The 21855-nt window shown below is 41.9% G+C and overlaps 1 protein-coding gene and 1 long non-coding RNA gene across 3 annotated transcripts in view; one reads left to right on the top strand and one right to left on the bottom strand.

Moving 5' to 3' along the window:
• Positions 1 to 17924, bottom strand: part of LOC118678847 — a 388841-nt gene extending 370917 nt beyond the window's left edge. The window contains exons 1-2 of one of the 2 annotated variants that reach the window (XR_004975049.1): positions 17831 to 17924; positions 15995 to 16084 (exon numbers count right to left, since the gene is read on the bottom strand). This is a non-coding gene — a long non-coding RNA (uncharacterized LOC118678847). Of the gene's footprint in view, positions 1 to 15994; positions 16085 to 17781 lie in introns of both variants that reach the window. The other variant, XR_004975050.1, reaches the window with a different exon arrangement.
• Positions 17925 to 18016: 92 nt separating this feature from the next.
• LYPLAL1 (lysophospholipase like 1) overlaps positions 18017 to 21855 on the top strand; it is a 32582-nt gene continuing 28743 nt past the window's right edge. Inside the window, exon 1 of the mRNA XM_036355122.1 lies at positions 18017 to 18110. Coding sequence (XP_036211015.1) covers positions 18017 to 18110 — 94 coding nt within the window. The remainder of the gene's footprint in view (positions 18111 to 21855) is intronic.

Raw genomic sequence — 21855 nt, 5'->3', positions numbered from 1 at the left:
TCTTTTGCTTTTATCAAACTAGAGTGGCATAACTTATCAGAAAAATAAAATAAAAAAATACAGTGAAAGAAATCTGTGCGGAAATGGGTCCTGAACTACTCATTTAATAAACATTCCTGGACCAAGGTGTTGTGGAAAATAAGGCTCAAGGGATGGAAGTGTGTCACCCCTCATTTATAATCATTAAGGACTTTTTATTTCCCTGTTTACATAAATCATTCCACCCTATTAAGATAAAAGTCTGAGTGGCCCTGTTCCAAAGGGGGGAGAGGAAAAACATTCCTAGGATGTCCATTTATTATTTATTTTTAACTTCATCCTTTAAAATTTTCGTTTAAAAATCTATGGTATGACATGAACAATACACTAGTTTAGTACATGGACATGTCTTAGAGGTAAATATACAGATGTTGGAAGAACAGACTCAAAATTCCGGATTTTGTTTTAAGCATGTTTTACATAGATTTATGTATTCAATCTCCACATTAACCCCTATGTATTAGGTTTTGTTATCTGGTCCATTTTGCAGATAAGAAAACTGCGCGCCCACACACACACACACACACACAAAAGGATATGTAACTTGCCCATGGTCACACAGTTAGTAAATGGTAGAGACTGGGTTCAAGGGTAGGCAATGTGGTTCTAAAGCCCAACCACTTAACACTAGGCTACACTGTAAAGCAGTGGTCACTAACCAGTGGTCTGTGGACTACTGGTGGTCGGTGATGTCCAAAAGGTTGGCCGACCGCCGCTGTAAAGGACAAAGGTCTAAGGCAGTGATGGCGAACCTATGACACCCGAACTCATTTTTTTGGTTGATTTTTCTTTGTTAAATGGCATTTAAATAGATAAAATATCAAAAATATAAGTCTTTGTTTTACTATGGTTGCAAATATCAAAACATTTCTATATGTGACACGGCACCAGAGTTAAGTTAGGGTTTTTCAAAATGCTGACACGCCGAGCTCAAAAGGTTCGCCATCACTGGTCTAAGGAGTTCAAGGAAGAGAGAGATCAGAATGCTGCCATCAAAAGAAGCCTTTGAGAAAATAGCAGTGATGTGCTTCTGTGTCTGTGAGTTATTAAAAGCTGTTGTGAAGATATGATTTAATAGCCTTTTTCTCAACAGTTGCTTGGCTGTTCTCACCCCCTCTACACCCCTGTCACAAATGTCATTCTTGGAGTTGGTGGCTCTGATTGATCGTAGTATGAGTTGTCATCAAGGAGACTTGGGTTCTCAAGGTGGGGCAAGTCTAAGAGTTATAGGAATCGATATCTAAGTGGCACCTGAAGATTCCATATAGAACATAAATAAAAAGGTAATTTTAGGGGAACATAAATTAACATAGTCTTCACTGTGGACACACTAAAAATGGGAGCAAGGCATTTATTTGCCTGGCTGCTGGACCAGGTTATGGAAGATTTATCAAAAATGCAAAAAAACATGGAAGTATAGACTCCAGACCAATTCAACCTCACCAGCCTGAAGGTTGGTGGAGAATGCAATTTCCTGGGGTTGGGAAGTCACTGTTTGGGTCTAGGGCAGTGGTCGGCAAACTGCGGCTCGGCAAACCGCGGCTCGCGAGCCACATGCAGCCCTTTGGCCCCTTGAGTGTGGCTCTTCCACAAAATACCAGCTCTTCCACAAAATACCGGCTCTTCCACAAAATACCGACTTCTGGGCATGGGCCACGAAGTTTCAATCACACTGTACGTGCGCGCCCGCACGTGGTATTTTGTGGAAGAGCCACACTCAAGGGGCCAAAGAGCCGCGTGTGGCTCATGAGCCGCAGTTTGCCGACCACCGCTTTAAGTCATCAAGCATTTTTTGAAGGCCTGCCATATTCCAGGCATAACACTAGTCTCCAGTGGAAGAATGTCCTACAAGTCACATGGAAGAATATCCAATAGGGCAAGATGGTCACTACATCTAGTCAACAAACACAGGAAAGGACATAACATACAGCATTTTTCTGAGAGATAGCCTTGAACGCTGATCAACATTTCATGGTAAGATTTATTTCTAAAAAATTATCTTCCTCTCAACAACGTAGGATAATTTTGTTTTTTTAAAGCAAATCCTAAACATAAAGTTGACAAAGGGGAAAGTTCTTGGGGAAGAAAGAATATGCACCAAAAAGTACTTTTCAGCATTTGTATTTCGGTATAATTCACCCTGCACTGAAAATGAAATGTGAATTATTCATTATCAAGAAAGTTCAAAGCCCCTTCAACTGAATTTGTTTGACCTGCTTGGCAGCAAAATAAATCTGGTGGGTGGTCTGACTCAGGCACCTGTCCAAGTGCAGTCACATTACATTTTCATAGTCTCAACATTTACAAGCCCCATCCCTACTGCATCAGTAACAGCACATGGGAATGTCTCCGGAACACACGGCACCCGAAACGTTACACAAACAAGTTGTCCAGGAGCCAGAGCCTGTAGTTTCCCAGAAAACACAAACTCAGCAAATGAAAAAGGAATTTGCATGTGACGACGCCTCGGAGCTCTACCAGTTGAAATCCATCACGTGGACTTGGGGAGTGACGATTCATCTCCTTAATAGTCAGGACGCTTGGCAAGAGCCTGGACATCCTCCTCTAGCTCAAATGGCAGAGAAGAGCTTACATGCAAGTTTTCTTTCTTTCTTTTTTTTCAATTATAAGAGAAAGTTTATTTAGAAAGTTACAGAGGCAGTAGAGCGAGCCAGCTGGGCTGCGTAGGCTCAGGAAACAAGTTCAAGAAGCAAGAGAAGCCCTTTGGGAGCTTAGGAGAGGGAAAGGCAAAGGTAAGGCGCCTGGGGGAGGGGGCGGGATGAAGAGGGGAAGGGAAAGGTGTGCGCATGCTCCAGAGAAGGATGGCACACCAAAATGCAAGTTTTCTGACTTTTAAATCAGTATATTTTCCATGACAAGGGATGCTTCTCAGGTCGGTTTTCCGCCGGAGACAGAGTTACTGACTATCCATCAACTTTTCCTCTTTTCCTTTAATACGTATGGTGTGGCCTGTAGGTCAGATAACCTAGACTTGGATGCATTAGTCTGCCGTTAACTCTGTGTACCTAAACAAGTCACCTAACTTCTCTCAAGTCCATTGTCTAGCCTACAACTACAAGTCACCTAACTTCTCTCAAGTTCATTGTCTACTGACTACATCGAGGGCCTTTAAGATAGTCATAAAAAGAGTCTTACAAATTGTAAGTACCATACAGTAGTAATAATATTCATCACCTCCCTGAGGTTAAGCGTTATGTATACTTAATCCTTAAGTGTACATTTGTTCAACTAAAGTACCTTGTGTATAGTAGTAATAATTGGCCATTATTAAATGCATGCTATGTGTCAGATATTGTTCTAAATACTTGCATAGATTGATTGAATCTTTACCACAAGTCTAAGAGGAGTTACAATTATTATTCCCATTCTACATATGAAATATTTGAGGCTTGAAGAAATCATCGAGGAACTGAGATTCTGATCCCAGAAGCCCCCCTTCATGACCACTAAGGCATAAGGCGTATGATATAATCCATAGCTTAAGCCAGCATATCTTCACTCTGCTTCTGGTTTAGGGACCTTCTAGCAGAGCCTCCGTGTTCACACAACATTTACTGAACTTCTTACAGGTGACCATCATGTTCTTTCACAAGTCTCTGAATCCCACCTCATCCACCCACCTCACTGAGAGGAGTGAGGAACAATGAGAACACAGGGGTATGAGCAGTATTTGTGAAGACACAAACGATAGCCTTGAATAGACAGCGAGTCTGGTTGGCTACACTCTAGCATATGGTGAATTAGGCTTAGAAATCAGGATAGAACTTACTGATCATGCTCCCAGAAATAGAAGAATCAGGAGACTTTGGAAGATTCACGCAAGGCCAAGGATCTTGCTGTGAGTTCATCCAATAAACCCACCCTGGAACATGCAAGGCCCAAGGGATGGTTGTACTGCCAGATCACTTCCTGTGCTCTGTCCTGAGGCCTCCACAGTGTCAGGCACTCATCCCAGGAGGCCCTCCTCTCTACAGCTGGTCGGGCCGATGTGAAATAAGGCAAGCATGAGACCATATTATTCCCACGTTTAGTGGGCTGAAGATTGTCATTCCCCCCAATCTGATGTCTATCCAGAACTTCAGAATGTTACTTTATTTGGAAATGGGGTCTCTGCAGATGTAATCAGTTAAGGATTTTAGACAAAATGATCCTGGATGTAGCATGGACACTAAATCCAACTATTGGGGTCCTTAGAAAAGAAAGGAGAGGGAGAGTTGGGCACAGAGACACCTAAACACATGCCGGAAGCCGGTCCATCCTTGCTGCTTGATAAAGTCACTGCAGGGAAGAAACAGCTGCACAGCATATGTTTCAAGGGACCTGGAGTATATGGCATACTGTTCTTAATATGTTTGCTCCCCTTCTTGGCTCTATGTGTTTTAACCAAAGTCACCTCTCCGAGAAAGGTTGTTTCCCCAGGTAGGGATTTTTCCCTGAAGTTAGGGAGGGAATAAAACCCCTTAACTAAGTGCCAGGCGGGTAGTTAATCACTTTAACTACGAACTATCACACTTAAGCTACATAATCTTTACTCCCTGGAATTGAGATAAGAAACGTCCTAACCTTTGGAATAGAAATTGATAGGATTAAAATCAACTGGTATAAATACAGATGTAACAAGACAATAAAAGACAGAACTTGGCTAGAGAACCTGGCTGGAGAACCTGGTTGGAGAACCTCACTATGCTGATCAACTGAACGCTGTCTCTGTGTCATTCCTTCTTCGTCGACTCCGTCCACACCTTTGGGAACCCCTGGACCTGCTGGGGCCGAACCCAACAGGAATACAGGGAAGAATGTCACATGAAAACAGAGGGAGAGACTGGAGTGATGCAGTACAAACCAAGAAAGAGCAAGGATTGCCTAGAACCACCAGAAGCTCAAAGAATCAAGGAGGAATACTTCCCTAGAAGCTGAGGAGGGTCAATGGTCTTGACCACATTTTATTTCACACTTCAGTCCCTCAGAACTGTGAGAGAATAAACTTTTGCTTTTTAAGTAGCCCAGTTTGTGCTAATTTATTATGGTGGCCCTCCGGAGCCAACATACCACACCTATGGCTCATTCTATAAAGAGCTAGAAAAAGTATCTCAACGACTTTAGAATTCACCAAAGAATCAGAGATCCTAAATATAGAAGTAAATGAAAAGTTCTGTAAATCACACTCTAGGTGGGGAAAAATTCTGTTAATCACACTTCTCATGGAGAAAACACAAGTCATTACTGGCAACATTTACTTTCACTTTTGATGGTCTAATAACAAGAACAAAACCCACTTATAGTCGAGCTACCTTTTTGCTTTGTGTAGCACACTTCCACATAATTATAAAACAACATGCTCTTAAAAAGCATGTTCCATAAAAATAAACTTAAAGGAAATATTTTAGAATGAATTCCAAAAATATAATAAAATACTGTCATATTTCTGCCATCAAACAACCATTTCAAGGAATATTTTTTATTACCCTTGGTTACTACTGATCTAGCCCAGTTTGAAATCTATTACACAGTAAAGTTCATTTAAAAGAGTCACTAATTCACATTTTTCCACAACCTAAATAGCTAGGGTCCATCTAAGATCATTTTTTAAAAACATACTTAGCTGGGTCCATTTATGCACTTTTGACTATTTTGTCATGGATTATTACCCAAATGAATCATAGAAGAGACCCCAAATTTTAACTTATTAGGGAGAAAAAAAAGCCTATAAAAATTTTATGCTTTGTAATCAAAGGTAGGGCTCCCAGCATGGTGCCTGCTACCCTGGTGCAGCTGTGACCGAAAAAAAAAAAAAAAAAAAATCAAGGTGTGATTAAATGGTCTTTTTCATATTATCCTCTCTTAAAGCTTTTGAAATTGGAATGTAGCCATCATTAACAGAGCCAGTTCCCCAGAAATCTCTGCTCCAAGGGACGAAAGGAGCCACCCAACTTCTTTTTTTATTTATCTTTTTAAAAAATATGTTCTTGAATGTATTGGGGTGACATTGGTTAATAAAACTATATAGGTTTCAGGTACACCTCTTCACGCCAGGCTAATGCCTGCTACTGTCACCTCTCCACCGTGTACTGCTCTGTCGCACACCAGTTTTCATGAAGAAAATACCGTGCTGATAAGTTCATCTAATGAGTTCTTGACATCCTGTAGCTTCATCAGATTTATTTTTTTCACGGCACAAATAAGCAGCATTGGGTGGGCCCTAACCGGTCTGGCTCAATGGATAGAGCGTCGGCCTACGGACGGAAGGGTCCCAGGTTCGATTGCGGTCAAGGGCATGTACCTTGGTTGTGGGCACATCCCCAGAAGGGGGTGTGCAGGAGGCAGCTGATCAATGTTTCTCTCACATCCATGTTTCTAACTCTCTATCCCTCTCCCTTCCTCTCTGTAAAAAATCAATACAATATTTATTTTTTTTAAAAAAAGCATTGGGTGGATCCTCTTGGGTGGAACATTTTCCCCTGACATGTGCTACCCTACACATTCTTTTGTCCAGTGTCCCCACATCCCCCAGTGGTAGCGTTATTTTCTGGAGCCCTGGCCTGATAACTTTAGAAGCACCGTAGCTCTTCCCTTCTATATGTACCCTGCCATCAAATGCCATCGAATTTGTCATCAAATGCCATCATCTCTGAACTGGTGCTGTCTCATTCACAGCATTCCTCCAGGTCTCAGACCTCCCATCTCCTGGCACCTGAGCCTTCTAGATGACCCTCTTAGGCATGGATTCCGTCTCTCTGAAATTCCTTCCAGTATCCATCCAGGTAAATTTGCCTCAGACATTACTTTCTTCATGGCATTTCCCTGCTATATATATATATATTAAAGAACATAAAGCACATATGTCGAAATGATGGAACTTTTTTTAAAATATATTTTATTGATTTTTTTTTTTTTTACAGAGAGGAAGGGAGAGGGATCGAGAGTTAGAAACATGGATGTGAGAGAAACATCGATCAGCTGCCTCCTGCACACCCTCTACCTGGGGATGTGCCCGCAACCAAGGTACATGCCCTTGACCGGAATCGAACCTGGGACCCTTCAGTCCTCAGGCGGCACTCTATCCACTGAGCCAAACCAGTTAGGGCCCTGCTTAATATCTTGTTATGGTTGCCAGTGGTCCACTAGATAAGAGCCCTAATCCTGTAATGGATTTTCAAACCCTTCTATAATGTAAGAGGGCTTGAAACCCTATTTAGAATCCTTCTATCCATCTTTCTTTTTCTCATCATCTCCACTATAACTTCTGTTCCAGAGAGTTGGGTGTTCATTCTGCTCTTTCCAGCTAGACCTCCTCCTCCTGCTGGCCTCATGATTACTCTTTCAGCCTGTCCCCATTGCTTTTTATTTTTATTTTTTTTACTTTGGACACAGAATGTCCCCTTTCTTCCCCACCATGAGAACTCTACCAGTTCTTAAAGATCCTGCTCAATCCTACTTCCTCAAGGTGTCTCCTCACATTGCCATACTCTACATGATAACAGTACATCTTGGATATGATTCACTCTCCATGTCCTTCATTGCATGTAACTTCCTGTCCTTCATCCCTCTCATTTCCTGCTTCTCACTAAATTGGCTCAGAGACCCCATTAAAGGCCTGCAGGCTTTATCCTCTCATTGTCTTCCCGCTCTACCTGTCCCTTCTTGCCTTACTTCTTTCCCTCCACAGTACTGCATTCCCATCAACAATGCCCCTCACCTTGACCTTCTGTCCTGCTATCGACAATACAAAGTCAAAGAATTGTTTATTTCTGCTGTTTGGATTCAGTCGCTACTGGTACAAATTAGATGACAATGTAGATGAGCTCCTTTAAAATGTCTATATGCATTTATGGCTGTTTAGCTGTTCTTCCCCATGCTTACTCACTTCCCTTTCCTTTGTAAGTCCTTCATCTTTTTTTTTAAAAATATATTTTATTGGTTTTTTACAGAGAGGAAGGGAGAGGGATAGAGAGACAGAAACATTGATGAGAGAGAAACATCGATCAGCTGCCTCCTGCACACCTCCTACTGGGGATGTGCCCGCAGCTACCGTACATGCCCTTGACCGGAATCGAACCTGGGACCCTTCAGTCCGCAGGCCGACGCTCTATCCACTGAGCCAAACTGGTTAGGGCCGTCCTTCATCTTTTTTCCCTGAGCTTGTCAGGTTAGCATGTTGCCCCTTTTTTTCGTCCACACTCCTATAGCCTCTTGCAACCTACCCGATATATCGTCCCTGAAGTTATTTCTATGTTGTCAGAGCTAGTCTGTGACACACGTGACCATGTCACTCTTCTATTAAAAAAAAAAAAATCAACTCTGAGCTGAGAGATGTTTCTAAAAGCTAGCCTTCTTTTGTGTCTTCCCGGGTTAAAACAGGGTGTGTACAAAAAGGCAGGTGAGGAAGACCAGCATGTAACTTTTGCCCATGTGGCTGTTATCTGAGAGATGGTTCCTATTTTCTCCCACTGTTCAAAGCACCAGGTGCTGTCAGTGAAACCGTTTCTTCCTCTTTCCTCTGCTCCAGGTTGGGTCTCTCCATACATCCATCGCGACTCATTTGCCTGCTGCTGCAGTTTCCTGGGACCTCACAGCCCTGATTAAAAGATGGGATTTGGGCTTCAGTGAGGTCTCTTAAAGATGCCTCACTTATTTCTACACAAGTCTCTTCACTTGGCAGAAGGGTTAATGTCACCTTTAGAAATGCCTGCTGAAATGTCCAGTGTCCTGGCTTTCCATCTGGGATAAGATGAGGAGTCTGAGGTTTAAAAGAACTCACCCTGTTGAAGATCGCCCTGGATTTTCAAGATTTTAGAAGACTTCATGATGGTTACTTTGCATGTGACATGTGCAAACAAAGCCATGAGGCCCATTCAAGCCACTGCTAGTTTGCTCTGAGCACACGAAGACGCTTTACCTGCTGGCAGGGCCAGCCTGGGCATTATGCAAGCCCTGGCGCATGGGTCTGGCTGGCTGGGAGAATCTGGCATATTTTCCAAGCCTTGTTCAGGATTTGGAAAGGCTCTTCCATGCTGCCTTCCAGTGTGAAGCATGGAGAAGGCTGAAAGCCTCATTGTGTGTTGACTTTTAAGCCTTTCACACAATGTAAATACGAAGAGCTTTACGCGAGTGTACGTGCCCTGTCTCACTCACGATGGATCTTGGAAAAATGCCCCGAGAATCTTCCCTTTGCTTGTCACGCGTTCGGGTGTGTGAGAGAGGCCCAACGCAGAAGTCAAGGATTCCGTTTGTTTATCTTACAATTTTTAGCCTGTGGTCAATCGTTTCATTTGAATGAGCTACATCATGCCGTGGTAATTGTTTTAACCCATTTCCTCCCGGCAATGCCAAACCTTCTGGGGCAGCAATTTCATTCTGTATTTTTGGAACTGCTTTCCAGAAAACAAGGAGAATAAAGAACTGAAGCCAATAGATGAATAATTACATCTAAATCCAACTATTTAGGTCGATTTTGAGCTTTTATTTTTCTCTACTGGCCCAGTGTTGAGCATACTTATCAAGCAGGGCATATAAACATATCTATTTTGCAGGAAATAAAAACACTTAGATTAAATGGGTCAATTAATTCATCAAGTAATTCATTCAGTAACTTCCTGCTTCACTTTTCCCCTATTACATAGCTGTTAATAATCGTGGAGGAGAGCCAACGCCGATACACTGATAATCATTTCCATAAGGCACTAGTTCCTGTTATACAAGTTTTATGATGCAAAATCACACAATTATAATGTCCTTTAAAAGAAAAAAAAAAAAAAAGGAACCCTTCCCCCACCCAAAAGAAAAGGTATAAATTTAAGCTAATATAAAATTGTCAGAGTTCTCCCTCGCAATTTCACACCAGGGCGTGGTGCGACACAGCTGGGGAGCTGAGCTAATAAGTGTTGAAAAATGAAAAATGCTGCTTTATGGCATCACATAAACTGGCAAAACGAAGACTTTTACCTCCACCCCATTTTTTGACAAACAAATGCCAAAATGTAGATGCCGTAAGAACGAAACTTTATGGTATGAGACCCGTGGGGCAAACAGAATTGCCGTGGGGGATTTTCTTTTTATTGAGGACTATGTGCAATCAGGAGTGGCATAACATTTATAACATCTAATCACTTTTTGTTCCTTTTTGAACCTCAAAGGGGTCATTTCTAGGAAAGCTGTGGGAAACCCTTCGTAATGATCTATTTATCCAGTAGTGAAACAGGATTATCCCTTTTACAAGGAGACTGAGCTTGCCCTAACAAGATAAATACGTAATATGAATGCACAAATGGAGGATTTTGAGGAACATTACGTCCCACAAATATTTATTGAATAATGATAATCGCGTTCAACGAATGATGCAAAGTGTTCTCGTGTAACTTATATTAAATAATAGAATCGGGATCCAGCTGTTTTCTTGGGCTGGTTGGCTTCCTAGCTGATGGCCATTCATTCCCTCTCTCACCCAGCTATTCACTAGCCATTCATTTGACACGCTCAATCAGCAAACACATATTGCGAGTTTACCATGTCCTAGTCACAGCGGCCTACTAAGTCATACAAACTACATCATTACAGCAAACTGTCATAGGTTAATCATGAGAAGAAATCTCTTTATCAGGGCCTAGATATTAACTGGATAGAGCCAGAACAAGTTTAGCAAGAGAGGCAATTGTGAATATTCTCTATCACTTGGTAGAATAAATGACTTCAATAGACTCAACCATTATATAATCAAATACTCAGAGTGTCAGATATTTATTAGAATAATAAACAAAGACAAACATATAAGTGCTAATTGAGAAAGTGAAAAAGCACACCTAACATTTGGAAGAAGTGCCATTTGGGTAGTCCAAAATCCTGTGCCAATTACTAAGTAATAGGATGAAAAGGGGGAAGTCTGATGAAAGCATTTAAAATGTGCAATTACTGTGAAAAGTAACCTTTTTCAAATTCCCCAAAGTATTTGAAGTGTATTTTATTGGACACAATTAAGGGCTATAATTACAGGAGCTGGGTCATGTTACTATTTTTATCTTCCATAATTTAATAAATGCTTCACTGAAGGATTTTCCTCTTAAAGAAATGCAAATCCTACAAATGGCAGATGATTACCAGGAACAGATCTATTTCCCTATCAATAATATTACTCTAATGTTACTACTCAATTTCCCTCACAAGAAGCACTTGGTCAACTGTAATAGGTTCTAACTATGAAGCAGACAGCCTTAAGATGCATCTTTTCTCTCATCGCCCTGTGGCTATACTTATCCTCTGAGCTACAGAAAGCAAATGTACATTAAGGCTTGTCAATTATCTTGGTTCTAGTGCTCAGGTTATAGATGGCAATCCACCAGTGCTGTTAACATTTTAACTTACTTGGTCACGCTGAATGAAAAGTTCCCCTTACCAATCCTCAGGTAGCAGTTACTAGGTTGATACCCAGTTGAACTTCTTGACTCACAACAAAAGGCCATAATACCCCACATCATCTCTAGGAAGCCAATGCTAATTCCTGACTTCACTCTGTATGAGAGGGTTATCATGACTGCGTTTACAACTCGGACATTTGAGAAATAGAAATACTGGACCATAGTACGTGAACTTGAGACATCTGGATACGTGACAAGTCACCGATTTTGTATCATTTGCCGTGAGATATTTTTTTCATCCATGTGAATTGAAATGCTGGCCATCACACAATACGGCTTCACTGGGCTAGGCACACAAACTCCAAAGACTTAAGAGAACTTATGGGAACCAACTGCCAATAGCCAAGCCAGACAGGAACACTCTTAGAGATGCAATCAAGCATTCTTTCAAACAGTGTGGGAGGTGAGCAAGAAGCTTCTGCAGAACATCTTGGAATGTAGTAATGAGGAATGTGGTGACATCTTGAAAAATGGATTTAGCCAACCACAGGCCCCAAAAAGGCAATAATTATAAACAATGACAACCTCTGGGAACAACAGTCACAGCCACAAATTCAAGCTCTCTCTTCAAAGAGCTTCATTTTAAGCTTCAGATCCCCAAATAATTGCCATGATTAGCATAACCTTTGAATATAAAAGCTTTTTTTCTAACATATGATATAGACCATTATTTAAAAATATATACATATAGGGTGTCCCGAAAAAATATATACACACTTTGAGTAATTATTAAGTCAGGTTTATTAAAATACATTTCACTTTTAAAATGTAATAGAAATCAGTTCTTAAAGCGGGCATACATTTCTTTGGAGACACCCTGAATATTGGTTCTTCACAGTATTGTGGGCCGTTTGTACAAGCACACACGAATCTTTTTTTTTTTTTTTAATCTTTTAAATGAAATCCCTAGAGAAGGTTCTTGCATTGACCCTATTGGAAAAGCCTGAGAGATTTGGGGAACATGGTAAAGAAATGAGCGCTGTTGTGTACAAAGAGTATGGTTGGACTTTTCATATCACACTCTATATTTTTCTTCTCTCTCTCTCTCTTTTTGTCAGAAACGAGCAAGTCCCCTTAATGATGTTATAAGGGAAACAGGGTGCTTTACACAAAGTACAACTTGTAGCGGGAAAATGCATTCACCTTGTGTTTATGGCCAAGGCCAAGGGTCAAAATGAAACTCATGTCCGGTGTGAACTGAAATAACCAAGAGGTTGCATGTGCAGTGCATTTTTATGTTTTCTGGAAGTTTGTTTTAAGACAAAGAACATGTTTATTAACAGTTCAGTCTTTTCAGGGGACTAAATAAGGGCTTAAAGACAATGATGAGATTTCTGTCTATGTGTGCGTATCAAGGGAAACACTGTTTTGCCTTCTCGACATCAGTTCTAGTATGTCTTTGCTGAACAAGCAACAAGTTGGTGGTAGCTATTACCCCAAGTGGCTTCCAGATGTTAGCCATGTGACTGAGCAGAACTAGTCCCTGACAAGAGTGGCAAGAGAGAGCAATTGTTACTATATTCAGCGATTTTAATAACCATGAAATACTCTTTCTCGTCTATCAACTCCACCTGCACAATGTAAAAAAAAAAAAAAAAAAGAAACCTACATAAATAGCAATTTTTTTAATGGGAAAGGGGAAGATTTAAATCTATATAACATATGTGAATCTACTCTTTTTAAAAAAAATAAAAAAATAAATAACTAAGTTAATGTATGCTGGTTACTATTTATTTTCTAATGTTTTAATTTTTTAGATTTTTAAATTTTATGTCTATGCTGGATAGAAAGGAATAAACATTCTTACAGTCTATGTTAAGATATTAAAAGCCCTTTTAATGTTTTACATAGTTTAGGTAAAAACTGTCATTAAATTGTTTTCAGCCTGAGTTGAACATGAGTGCATTTTTTGTGAAGTAAAATAAATAATTCATACTTTTGCAAGTAAAGGTATGTACTTTTTCTGGCTTTCTTGAAATTATATTTCAAGTGCCAACATACTTCATGGGTGGCATTCCTCACTGAGAAGCAAGACAGGAATCGATATTTTTACTACAGTCAACCCACTTGTCTTCGTAAACAAGATATTGTTAATGTTTGTCCACTTAGACTTCAATGTTAGCAAGAAGAATACGTAAATTGTTAGAAGAGAGAAATAAATTACACAGTTTTTTAAAGATCATCATTGGTACAAACTGAAGCAAGAAGTTGAAATAGTCAATTGTGGTTCCAAAAGCTTAGGTTTCATGTGTTCTAAAAAATGTAAATTATTCAGTAGATGGTTTGTTCATCTCTTGTACTTTTCCTATTGACACAGGTGTAGTTAGTGATATTTCTGAACATCTTTTATCTATTATGCATCCTATAATGACCATGTAAATATAAACTAGTGGGAAACATGGGAGAAAAATTACGTGAAAATTATCTTCACACACACACATCTGCAGTCTGCTTTCTAGTAAGAGAATACTTACTAAGGACTAAGCACAGTGGCAACATTAAAGAAAAACTCCTTATTTTTTGTTGATTGTTTTAGGCCCATTGTATGAGAGTGGGGAATGGGAAAGACAGAAAAGTAAATGATCAAATGTACAACTGTTGTAGAGCAGGTATAAAGGGCATTTGAGCCCAGATCAGGAAAATCTTTAAGATCCCAAGAACAGAGGCAATGGCTATGTTAAAGTTTATAATCTCACATAACCATTCCTTTCTAAAGCATTTAGTTCTGTTTTATACGAATTCAGGACCTTTAAGTTTTTTCCTAGTCGGTTTTTACAAATGGACAAGGGGAATGTATAAAGAAACTTACATTGTCAATTTATAAAATTTTTAAAAATCTAATGCTGGGCATTTTACCCAATGTATACCTATTGTTTATGTACTGTCCATGTGTTTCTCTGTCCCTTTGAATAATGCAACAGATAAAAACCAATGGCCTGGATGGTGTGGCTCAGTGGTTGAGCATTGACCTATGAACCACAAAGTCACAGATTGATCCCCAGACAGGGCACATGCCAGGGTTGCAGGCTGGATCCCCAGTAGGGGGCGTGCAGGAGGCAGACACCTGTTGATTCTTTCTCCTCATTGATGTTTCTATTTCTCTCTCCCTCTCCCTTCCTGTCTGAAATCAATAAAAATATATTTTTTAAAAGAACAACCAATGGAGAGGATACAATTGGATGCTCAAAAATGAGGAAAACAACTAATGGATAACTGTGCAATGTCTGCATGACTAACGTGATTTCATTTAACTGCAATCATTTGAAAATACCAAACATTTGCTATCTAAGTGGCTAATATTTCAATAACTTATTTAAGGCAACAAGTGTGCCCTAAAGGATTTCTAAACACATAGTATAACAGCAAACTAAACTCTGACCCTGACATTTATATGTTTAGATCCCAACAGATATTGAAACTTTTGCAAAAAGGGAGACTTTTCTGTTTTGTTTTTATTTTGTTTACTTGATTCTCTGAGTTTAGACATTCAAGTTAGCAAAAAGAAGTGCAACCATAATGGGCACACAGACTGGCTCAAAGCAAATGAGCAACAACAAAATAATTAAAAGATACACAAAGAATAAAAGAATGTACCAATAAAAACCTTCCAGGGATAATTTTCCCCCCAAGTTCAACAGGGCAAAAGATCCACCATAAAAGAAGCAAACAACCATCCTGAAACTTAATTACATTTCAAAGTACTGCAGTCACATGAAAGGAACAAAACATTTTTGTTCGATAGTTTGCCTACCAGATGGCATTTCTAAATATAGTCATCTAAAACCTTCTGTTTGTTCTATAAATAAAGATGAAAGGAATAGCAACAATAGCTAAGCATTTAAATCACTGGAAATAAAAGAGCACTTTGATTAGTTTGGAAGAATCTGGCTTGATGCTAATAATGATCCTGAATCTGGGAAGGCTCAAGTTCAAGGTGAAACTCAGAATCTCAACCTTCAGGTACTGCTCAAACAGGTGGTCACGGTGATGGAGGAGTAAACCAGGAACTAACACCAGGAGAATTGGGGGCATCTGAAGAAACACCGGAACTCCTAATCGACAGAGATTCTAAAGGGCCACAGTCCAAATTCCAGAAGCTTTGTTTTGCTTTTGTGTTTAAATAACATAGTTGGGACGTGTCTTGTCTTATTTTTGTGAGCTAATGTGTAAATGCGGGTACCAGTGAAGGACCTGAAGTCTGGAGTCAGATAGGCCCTACGTGTGGAGTCCAGACTCTACAAAGGACTGGTAGGATGACCCTCAGTCAAGTTCTTTATCTCTCTGAGCCTCACTGGCAAAAACAGATAGTAACAGTTCAGAGTTTTATGGGATTTTACTTAAAATGCTTCTTGGCACCTCGAGTATGCAATGAATGTCAGTTGCTTATTATTATTACCAGCAATCATAATAAACACAGCTGTGAGGGAATTGTTTCTGATTTTTTGCTGTCTCAAAGGCATGGAGTCATGCACAGCAAGGTTTGCCGGCAGTAAACAGGGTTCTAAGAGTAGAACTTAAAGCCTTACCTGGCCTGTCTCCATGTGGCCTGAGTACAGCACTACCCTCTTCTCACCTGGCTCTTGGAGGTTAACGAGATCCACGTGGGAAAGGCGGGTCTAGAGAGAGAAGAATTATTGTGAGAATTCATCATCAGCGCTCAACCCAACCCAGCCTGTCCTCCTTAATGACTTCACTCTCAAGATCTGTAGGTTTTAGTGAAAGGACTCAAAAAGCTCCTGTTTGAGCTGGATATCGAATGGCATGTGAATTCCCATCCACAGCATTGGTATTGTAGTGGGATAGCATAGAGCAGCCGTGGGCAAACTACGGCCCGCGGGTCAAAAACTTTGCCCACCCCTGGCATAGAGCTTATCTTGGCAACCCACCCAGGATGATAAGCAGTTCAGCCACTTGGGAGTAGGGTGATCACCTTTAACCAAAAAGGTAAGTTTTAACTGCTTAAATATGATGTAGATGACAATGAATGGAAGTCAGGTGTTTAATAGCACTTAAAGGTCCACTGGGTTGTTTAGAATTTTACACAAGGTAAGAGCCACCTGCTAGGCTAGGGCTACAACACTCAGTATTAAAAGATGTCTGTGGTTAGATATTTATATAGAAAGTAATTCTATTTGGGGGGAAGGAGTGCTTTTATAAAATATGATAATATATACATAACATTAAATTATCCATTTGGCCCAACCATTGTGGCTCAGTGGTTGAGCCTCAACCTATGAACCAGGTGGTTATGGTTTGACTCCCAGTCAGGGCACATGCCCAGGTTGCAGGCGCGATCCCCAGAAGGGTACGTGCAGGAGGCAGCCGATCAATGATTCTCTCTCATCATTGATGTTTCTATCTCTCACTCCCTCTCTTCCTCTCTGAAATCAATAAAATATGTATTTTTAAAAGTTATCCATTTGAACCATTTTTAAGGATATAGTTCAGTGGCTACAGCCATTAAGGAGTAGCTCCCCATTCTTCCCTCCCCTCAGGCCTTGGTAACCACTACCTTACTTTCAGTCTTTTATAAAAAACTTTCTACGATAGATACCTCATGTAACTGGAATCACACAATATTTGTCCTTTCATGACTGGCTTACTTCACTTAGAGTAATGTTTTCAAGGTTCACCTACGTTGTAGCACGGATCAGAACTGCATTCCTTTTTAAGGCTGAATAATATTCCATGGTATGTCTATACCACATTTTGTTTTCCATTAACCCATGGATGGACATTTGGGTGGGTTATTGTGAATAATGTTGCCATCAACACTGGTGTACACGTATCTGTTTGCGGCCCTGCTTTCATGTTCTTTGTGTGTGTTTTTCTTTTTGTTTTTACATCTCGAAGCGAAATAAGATCGTATGGTAATTCTGTTTAACTTTTCGAGGAGCTGCCAAACTATTTCCATAGCTGCTGCACCATTCTGCAATCCCATCAACAATGCGCAGGATTCCAAGTTTTCCACACCATGGAAATGGCCTACATTTATTTTCCATTTCTTTCAATAATCCACGGGTGAGAAATGGCCCCTCTTTAAATTAGATTTGCTTTGTAAACTATTTTTTTAAAACTATACAAAGAGTTATTATTATATGGCTATTGTATCCCGAGTATAAATAACTAGCTAGCTTCATCTTGTACAAGCTCCAAAGTAGAAGGTAAGATATGCGGATACCTGTTCCATTTTAAACATATGAACACCGATATATTCCCAAACAAAACAAAACACAAAAAAAATCCTGAGTTTAGGATTTCAGCTTAAAATCCTACAGCCAAATATATATATATACATATTCCTTGCCCTCACCGAAACTGTCTCCTTTATAAAACCATTCTTAGCCAAAAAGCGAACTCACAGCATCCACAGAACTGCTGGCTGCAGACTTGACCCAGAGGCGGGACAGCGCCAGGCCTGCCGCGCATGCGCGTTTGCAGGCGCGCCTCGCCCCCAGCCCCGGCGCGTGCGTGCGTACGTGCGCGCGCGCGGGCACGTCGGACGCCGGAGAGGCGGGGCCTGCGGGACTCGGGGCGGGGCTGCAGCCATGGCGGCCGTGTCGGGGTCAGTTCGCCTGCAGCGCTGCGTGGTGTCGCCGGCGGGGAGGCACAGCGCCTCCCTCATTTTCCTGCACGGCTCAGGTGGATCCCAGTTTTACGTTCTTGTTTCCTGCCCCTTGGGAGCACCCTCTCCGCGGCCCCCGCACCCTGCCCCCCAGTGTTTCCGCCGCCGCCGGAGCCAGCGCCGGGCCCGCTCCCCCATAGGGCCCGGCGGACTCGGAGAGGGCGGCTGCCCCTCGGTAGCTCCGCTTCCGTGGACACACGAGCAGCGTGGTCACCGGGCTCCAGGAGCCCCCCTTTGCCTTCCTTTCTTCCCTGTTGGGGATCACTGGCCCCGCGTCCTGGCTTCCGGCCTAGGCGTCCAGCCCTCCGTCCGCAACACGTGTCCGCGAGGGATTGCGGGTTCCAGCAGCAGTGGGTTCCCTGCCAGGTCTCCCTCTGGCCTCCCACAGGGATGTAGGCCATTGAGAATCACAGTTTTCGTAAATAATTTTTATTCATCTCTTTCCTGCTTCCCCCCCACTTCCTTTCCCAACCCCTTCACCACCATCCCCCCCTTGCTGTCACCAAGCACCCCAAGGTATAGCACAAAGCCAAGTCCGCCTGCCTTTGGCATCGTGTCCTTCATTCTGTAGGTTTCTGAAACTCCTGGGTAATTCACACTCATGTCTGTCCTCCCCTCTGGATGTGGAGCTTTTCGGGGAGTAAGGACCCTTGTTTTTAGTCTTTGCGTCCCTAGTGCTTGGCCCAGGGTAAGCTCTTGGGAGATGGTGGTTAGTTTTGGGGTTTTGTGTTTTTTGGGGGTGTTTTTTTTTGGGGGGGGGGCTTGTTTAAGAAATGAGATGCAGCCATGCAGCCAGTGTTCGCAGGGGGCCGCCTGCCTCAAAAAACAATTCAATTCAATTCGTTTGAGTCAGCTGTGAAGGTGGGAGGGGGGAGGTGGCACAAGATGGTGCGTGGTTTACTGCCCAGGGAGTTGCGAGGGGAAAGCTGCGGGTTGGCCCTTTTTTAAAGGCTTTTGGAGGGTGAAGGGCTTTGTGCGATTTGGCTGGGAACGTGGCCTTGGAGCTGAGACTTCGGTCGCCTTCAGGGGGATGGTGGCTGGATGGCGGAGGCCTGGGAACAGGCCGGGGTGCCAAGGCTTGTCATTTTGGAAATGAGTCTCAGGTGGTTGAACAGCTGGCCCCGGGTCACCTGGATGCTATCACCTTTAAGTAGTGGAGGAGCTGGGGCTCCAACAGAGAGCTGCCTGGGGCCAGGATCAGTGTTCTGGAGAGGTAAGGTGAAACACACACGCACAGAAATTGAACTAGGACAGTGGTTGGCAAACTCATTTGTCCACAGAGCCAAATATCAACACTTACAACGGTTGAAATTTCTTTTGAGAGCCACATTTTTTTAAACTTAAACTATATAGGTAGGTACACTGTTATTAACTTAACTAGGGTCCTCCTAAGGCTTAGGAAGAGCCACACGCAAGGGGCCAAAGAGCCGCATGTGGCTCGCGAGCCGCAGTTTGCGGACCACAGATAGGATGTTTCGTTTTGGAAACAGAAAAGGGCCCACGACATTTAAAGGGAAAGATTTGACTGATGGAGCATAATTAGAAGGTGAGGTGTCTCAAGGTAACAGGTGGGCGACTACTACTAATTTTGCTCAGGGCTCCAAGGGTATCCACGGATGAGCACCCAGAAACCCCCCAGCACCATACTCCTTTTCGTAAGTTGATTATTTTAGTGTTTTTAGGTCACACTCCTAGGCTTTGGTTCTGTTTTTCCTTGGGCCAGTTTGCTTAAATGAACTATTCTTAGCTTTTTATTCAGTTTCAAGATTGATGACATTTTAAAAACTTGTAGTTTTATAGCTCTGAAAACTTGTAACTATATAGCTCTGAGTTGTCCATTGTGTGTGTGTGTGTGTGTGTAGTGTGTATATATATGTGTGTGTGTTTTTCCCTTTGTACTTAAATAATTTAACCAACGAGTTCTGCCCATTTTACAACTAAAATGCAATTTCTGTACATTTTGAGCTCCATTTAGCGAATAAAACTCTTATTAGGAGTATGATTTTACATTGAACTTGGGTATTTGTGGTTATGGGATAGGAGATGTTTGGCTTCTGGTTAATCCAAATATGGGTAACCCAGTTTTAATAGCTTTACCATGCTCTTGGAATAAGGTGCTGGCTTAAAAGGGGGACTTGGCGACTGGGTGGATGGATGGGTGTTGTTCTGTAGCATTCAGCTTTGCTTTTCAAGGTTGATGAAAAGAATTTAGAGGCACATTTCCGGTGTTTTGTTTTGTTTTAAGAGTTGGAGGTTCTCTTCTAGAATACTTATGGCAGCCATAGAAGGAATGGGAGGGAGTGGAAGTTATATAAAGCCAAATCAATTTAAGCCTTTCCTGCTGCTAAAATACCAAAGAAGTACTTTTTCTCAGGACGATGAAAACAAATGATAGTTAACTAGCTTTGTTCAGCTTCCCAGATGACATTAATACACTGTTATGTATTTCCTTAGGACACTGTAGTTCAGTGATTTTCATGATATCTGTAATGACCTATTTTAGTGTCTATATTCCACACTAAGTTACAAGGTTCATGCAGGCCCAAACTGTGCATGTCTTGCTTTCTCCACATATGGTCATGTTACGTCACTGAAACCCCCGATTCTTGCGATCTCCCGGGAGAGAGAGCACCAGAAACGAATGCAGAGCCTGGTACATTGTCTGAGAATTGAACCCAGGCCTTCCCGGTCACAGGTGAGAGTCCTACCACTCTCACGCTGGGTTCTTGTTATTGCCCAGAAGAGAAGTCAGAAGAGCTCACCGGAAACCAATGTAGAGAAAGGAGGTTTACTTGTGCACAAGGAAACCAGCACCACCAAGGGAAAGAACACGGCTGCTCCCCGAACAAAGGCAGGGAGAAGTTTAAAGGGGCTTAGGTGGGGAAAGTGACGGCTAAGGATGTAGAGGCCAGGTTTGTCTGGGGCTTGTGCAATGTGACTACATGCTTCTTTTTGTGTCACGTGTCTCGGTACCATGTTATATCTCCACCCAGGGGTATTTTTCTTTAGCAGTTCAATGAGTGGAAGATCAGGAAAGGATAGTCTTTCTTGCTAGTGTTCATGTGTGAACAAGGGAAAAAAAACTTAATTTCCGTCCCCACCCCACCCCCTGCCAAAAAAACACACACAAAATAAATGTTACAGGCAGCAGTGTACTTCAGTCTGGTGATGATTGGTTGCAAGGAGAAGGGAAGGTCTTGGCTTCCTGCCAGCTGGGCCCAGGGAGTAGCCTGCCTATCTCAGTGAGCCTTGGCCAGCCGATTGGGTTGGCTCTTCAAGTTCCCAGTGTTGCTAAGTAATGGACATTTTTCAGCCTACTCTTATTTGAACTGTCAGCAGCATTCGGCTTTCTTGAAACGCTGTCCTGGTTCTTTCTGCCTCTGTTCGCTTCTTCTGGTTTATTTTGCAGCCTCGTCCTCCTCTGGCTATTAATGTTGAGATGCCTCAATATCTGGTCCTAGGTTCTCTTCTCATCCTACATTTTTCTCCCTGGGCTAACCTCCATACAAGCCCACAGATTCTATTTTTACCTAAATACAGGAAGCACAGATGTGCATCTCCATTTTAGGTCACAGTTGAGCTCCAGACATGTTTCCCCAATAGCCTAGTAATCACTAGTTCGTTAATCCACTCATTCAAGAAATAGCTGTTACATGGCCACTCTGTGCAAGGACTGTTCTCAGCTCTGGGCGCACAGCAATGAACAAGGCAAACAAATCCTTGCTCCCCTGGAGTTTACAGGAGGAAATATATAGTAGGAGA

Source organism: Myotis myotis, unplaced genomic scaffold (genome assembly GCF_014108235.1).
Source record: "Myotis myotis isolate mMyoMyo1 unplaced genomic scaffold, mMyoMyo1.p scaffold_m19_p_21, whole genome shotgun sequence".
NCBI classification, from domain to species: Eukaryota; Metazoa; Chordata; class Mammalia; order Chiroptera; family Vespertilionidae; genus Myotis; species Myotis myotis.
Note: the sequence above shows the minus strand (reverse complement) of the source record. Positions and strands in the feature narration are given on the sequence as shown.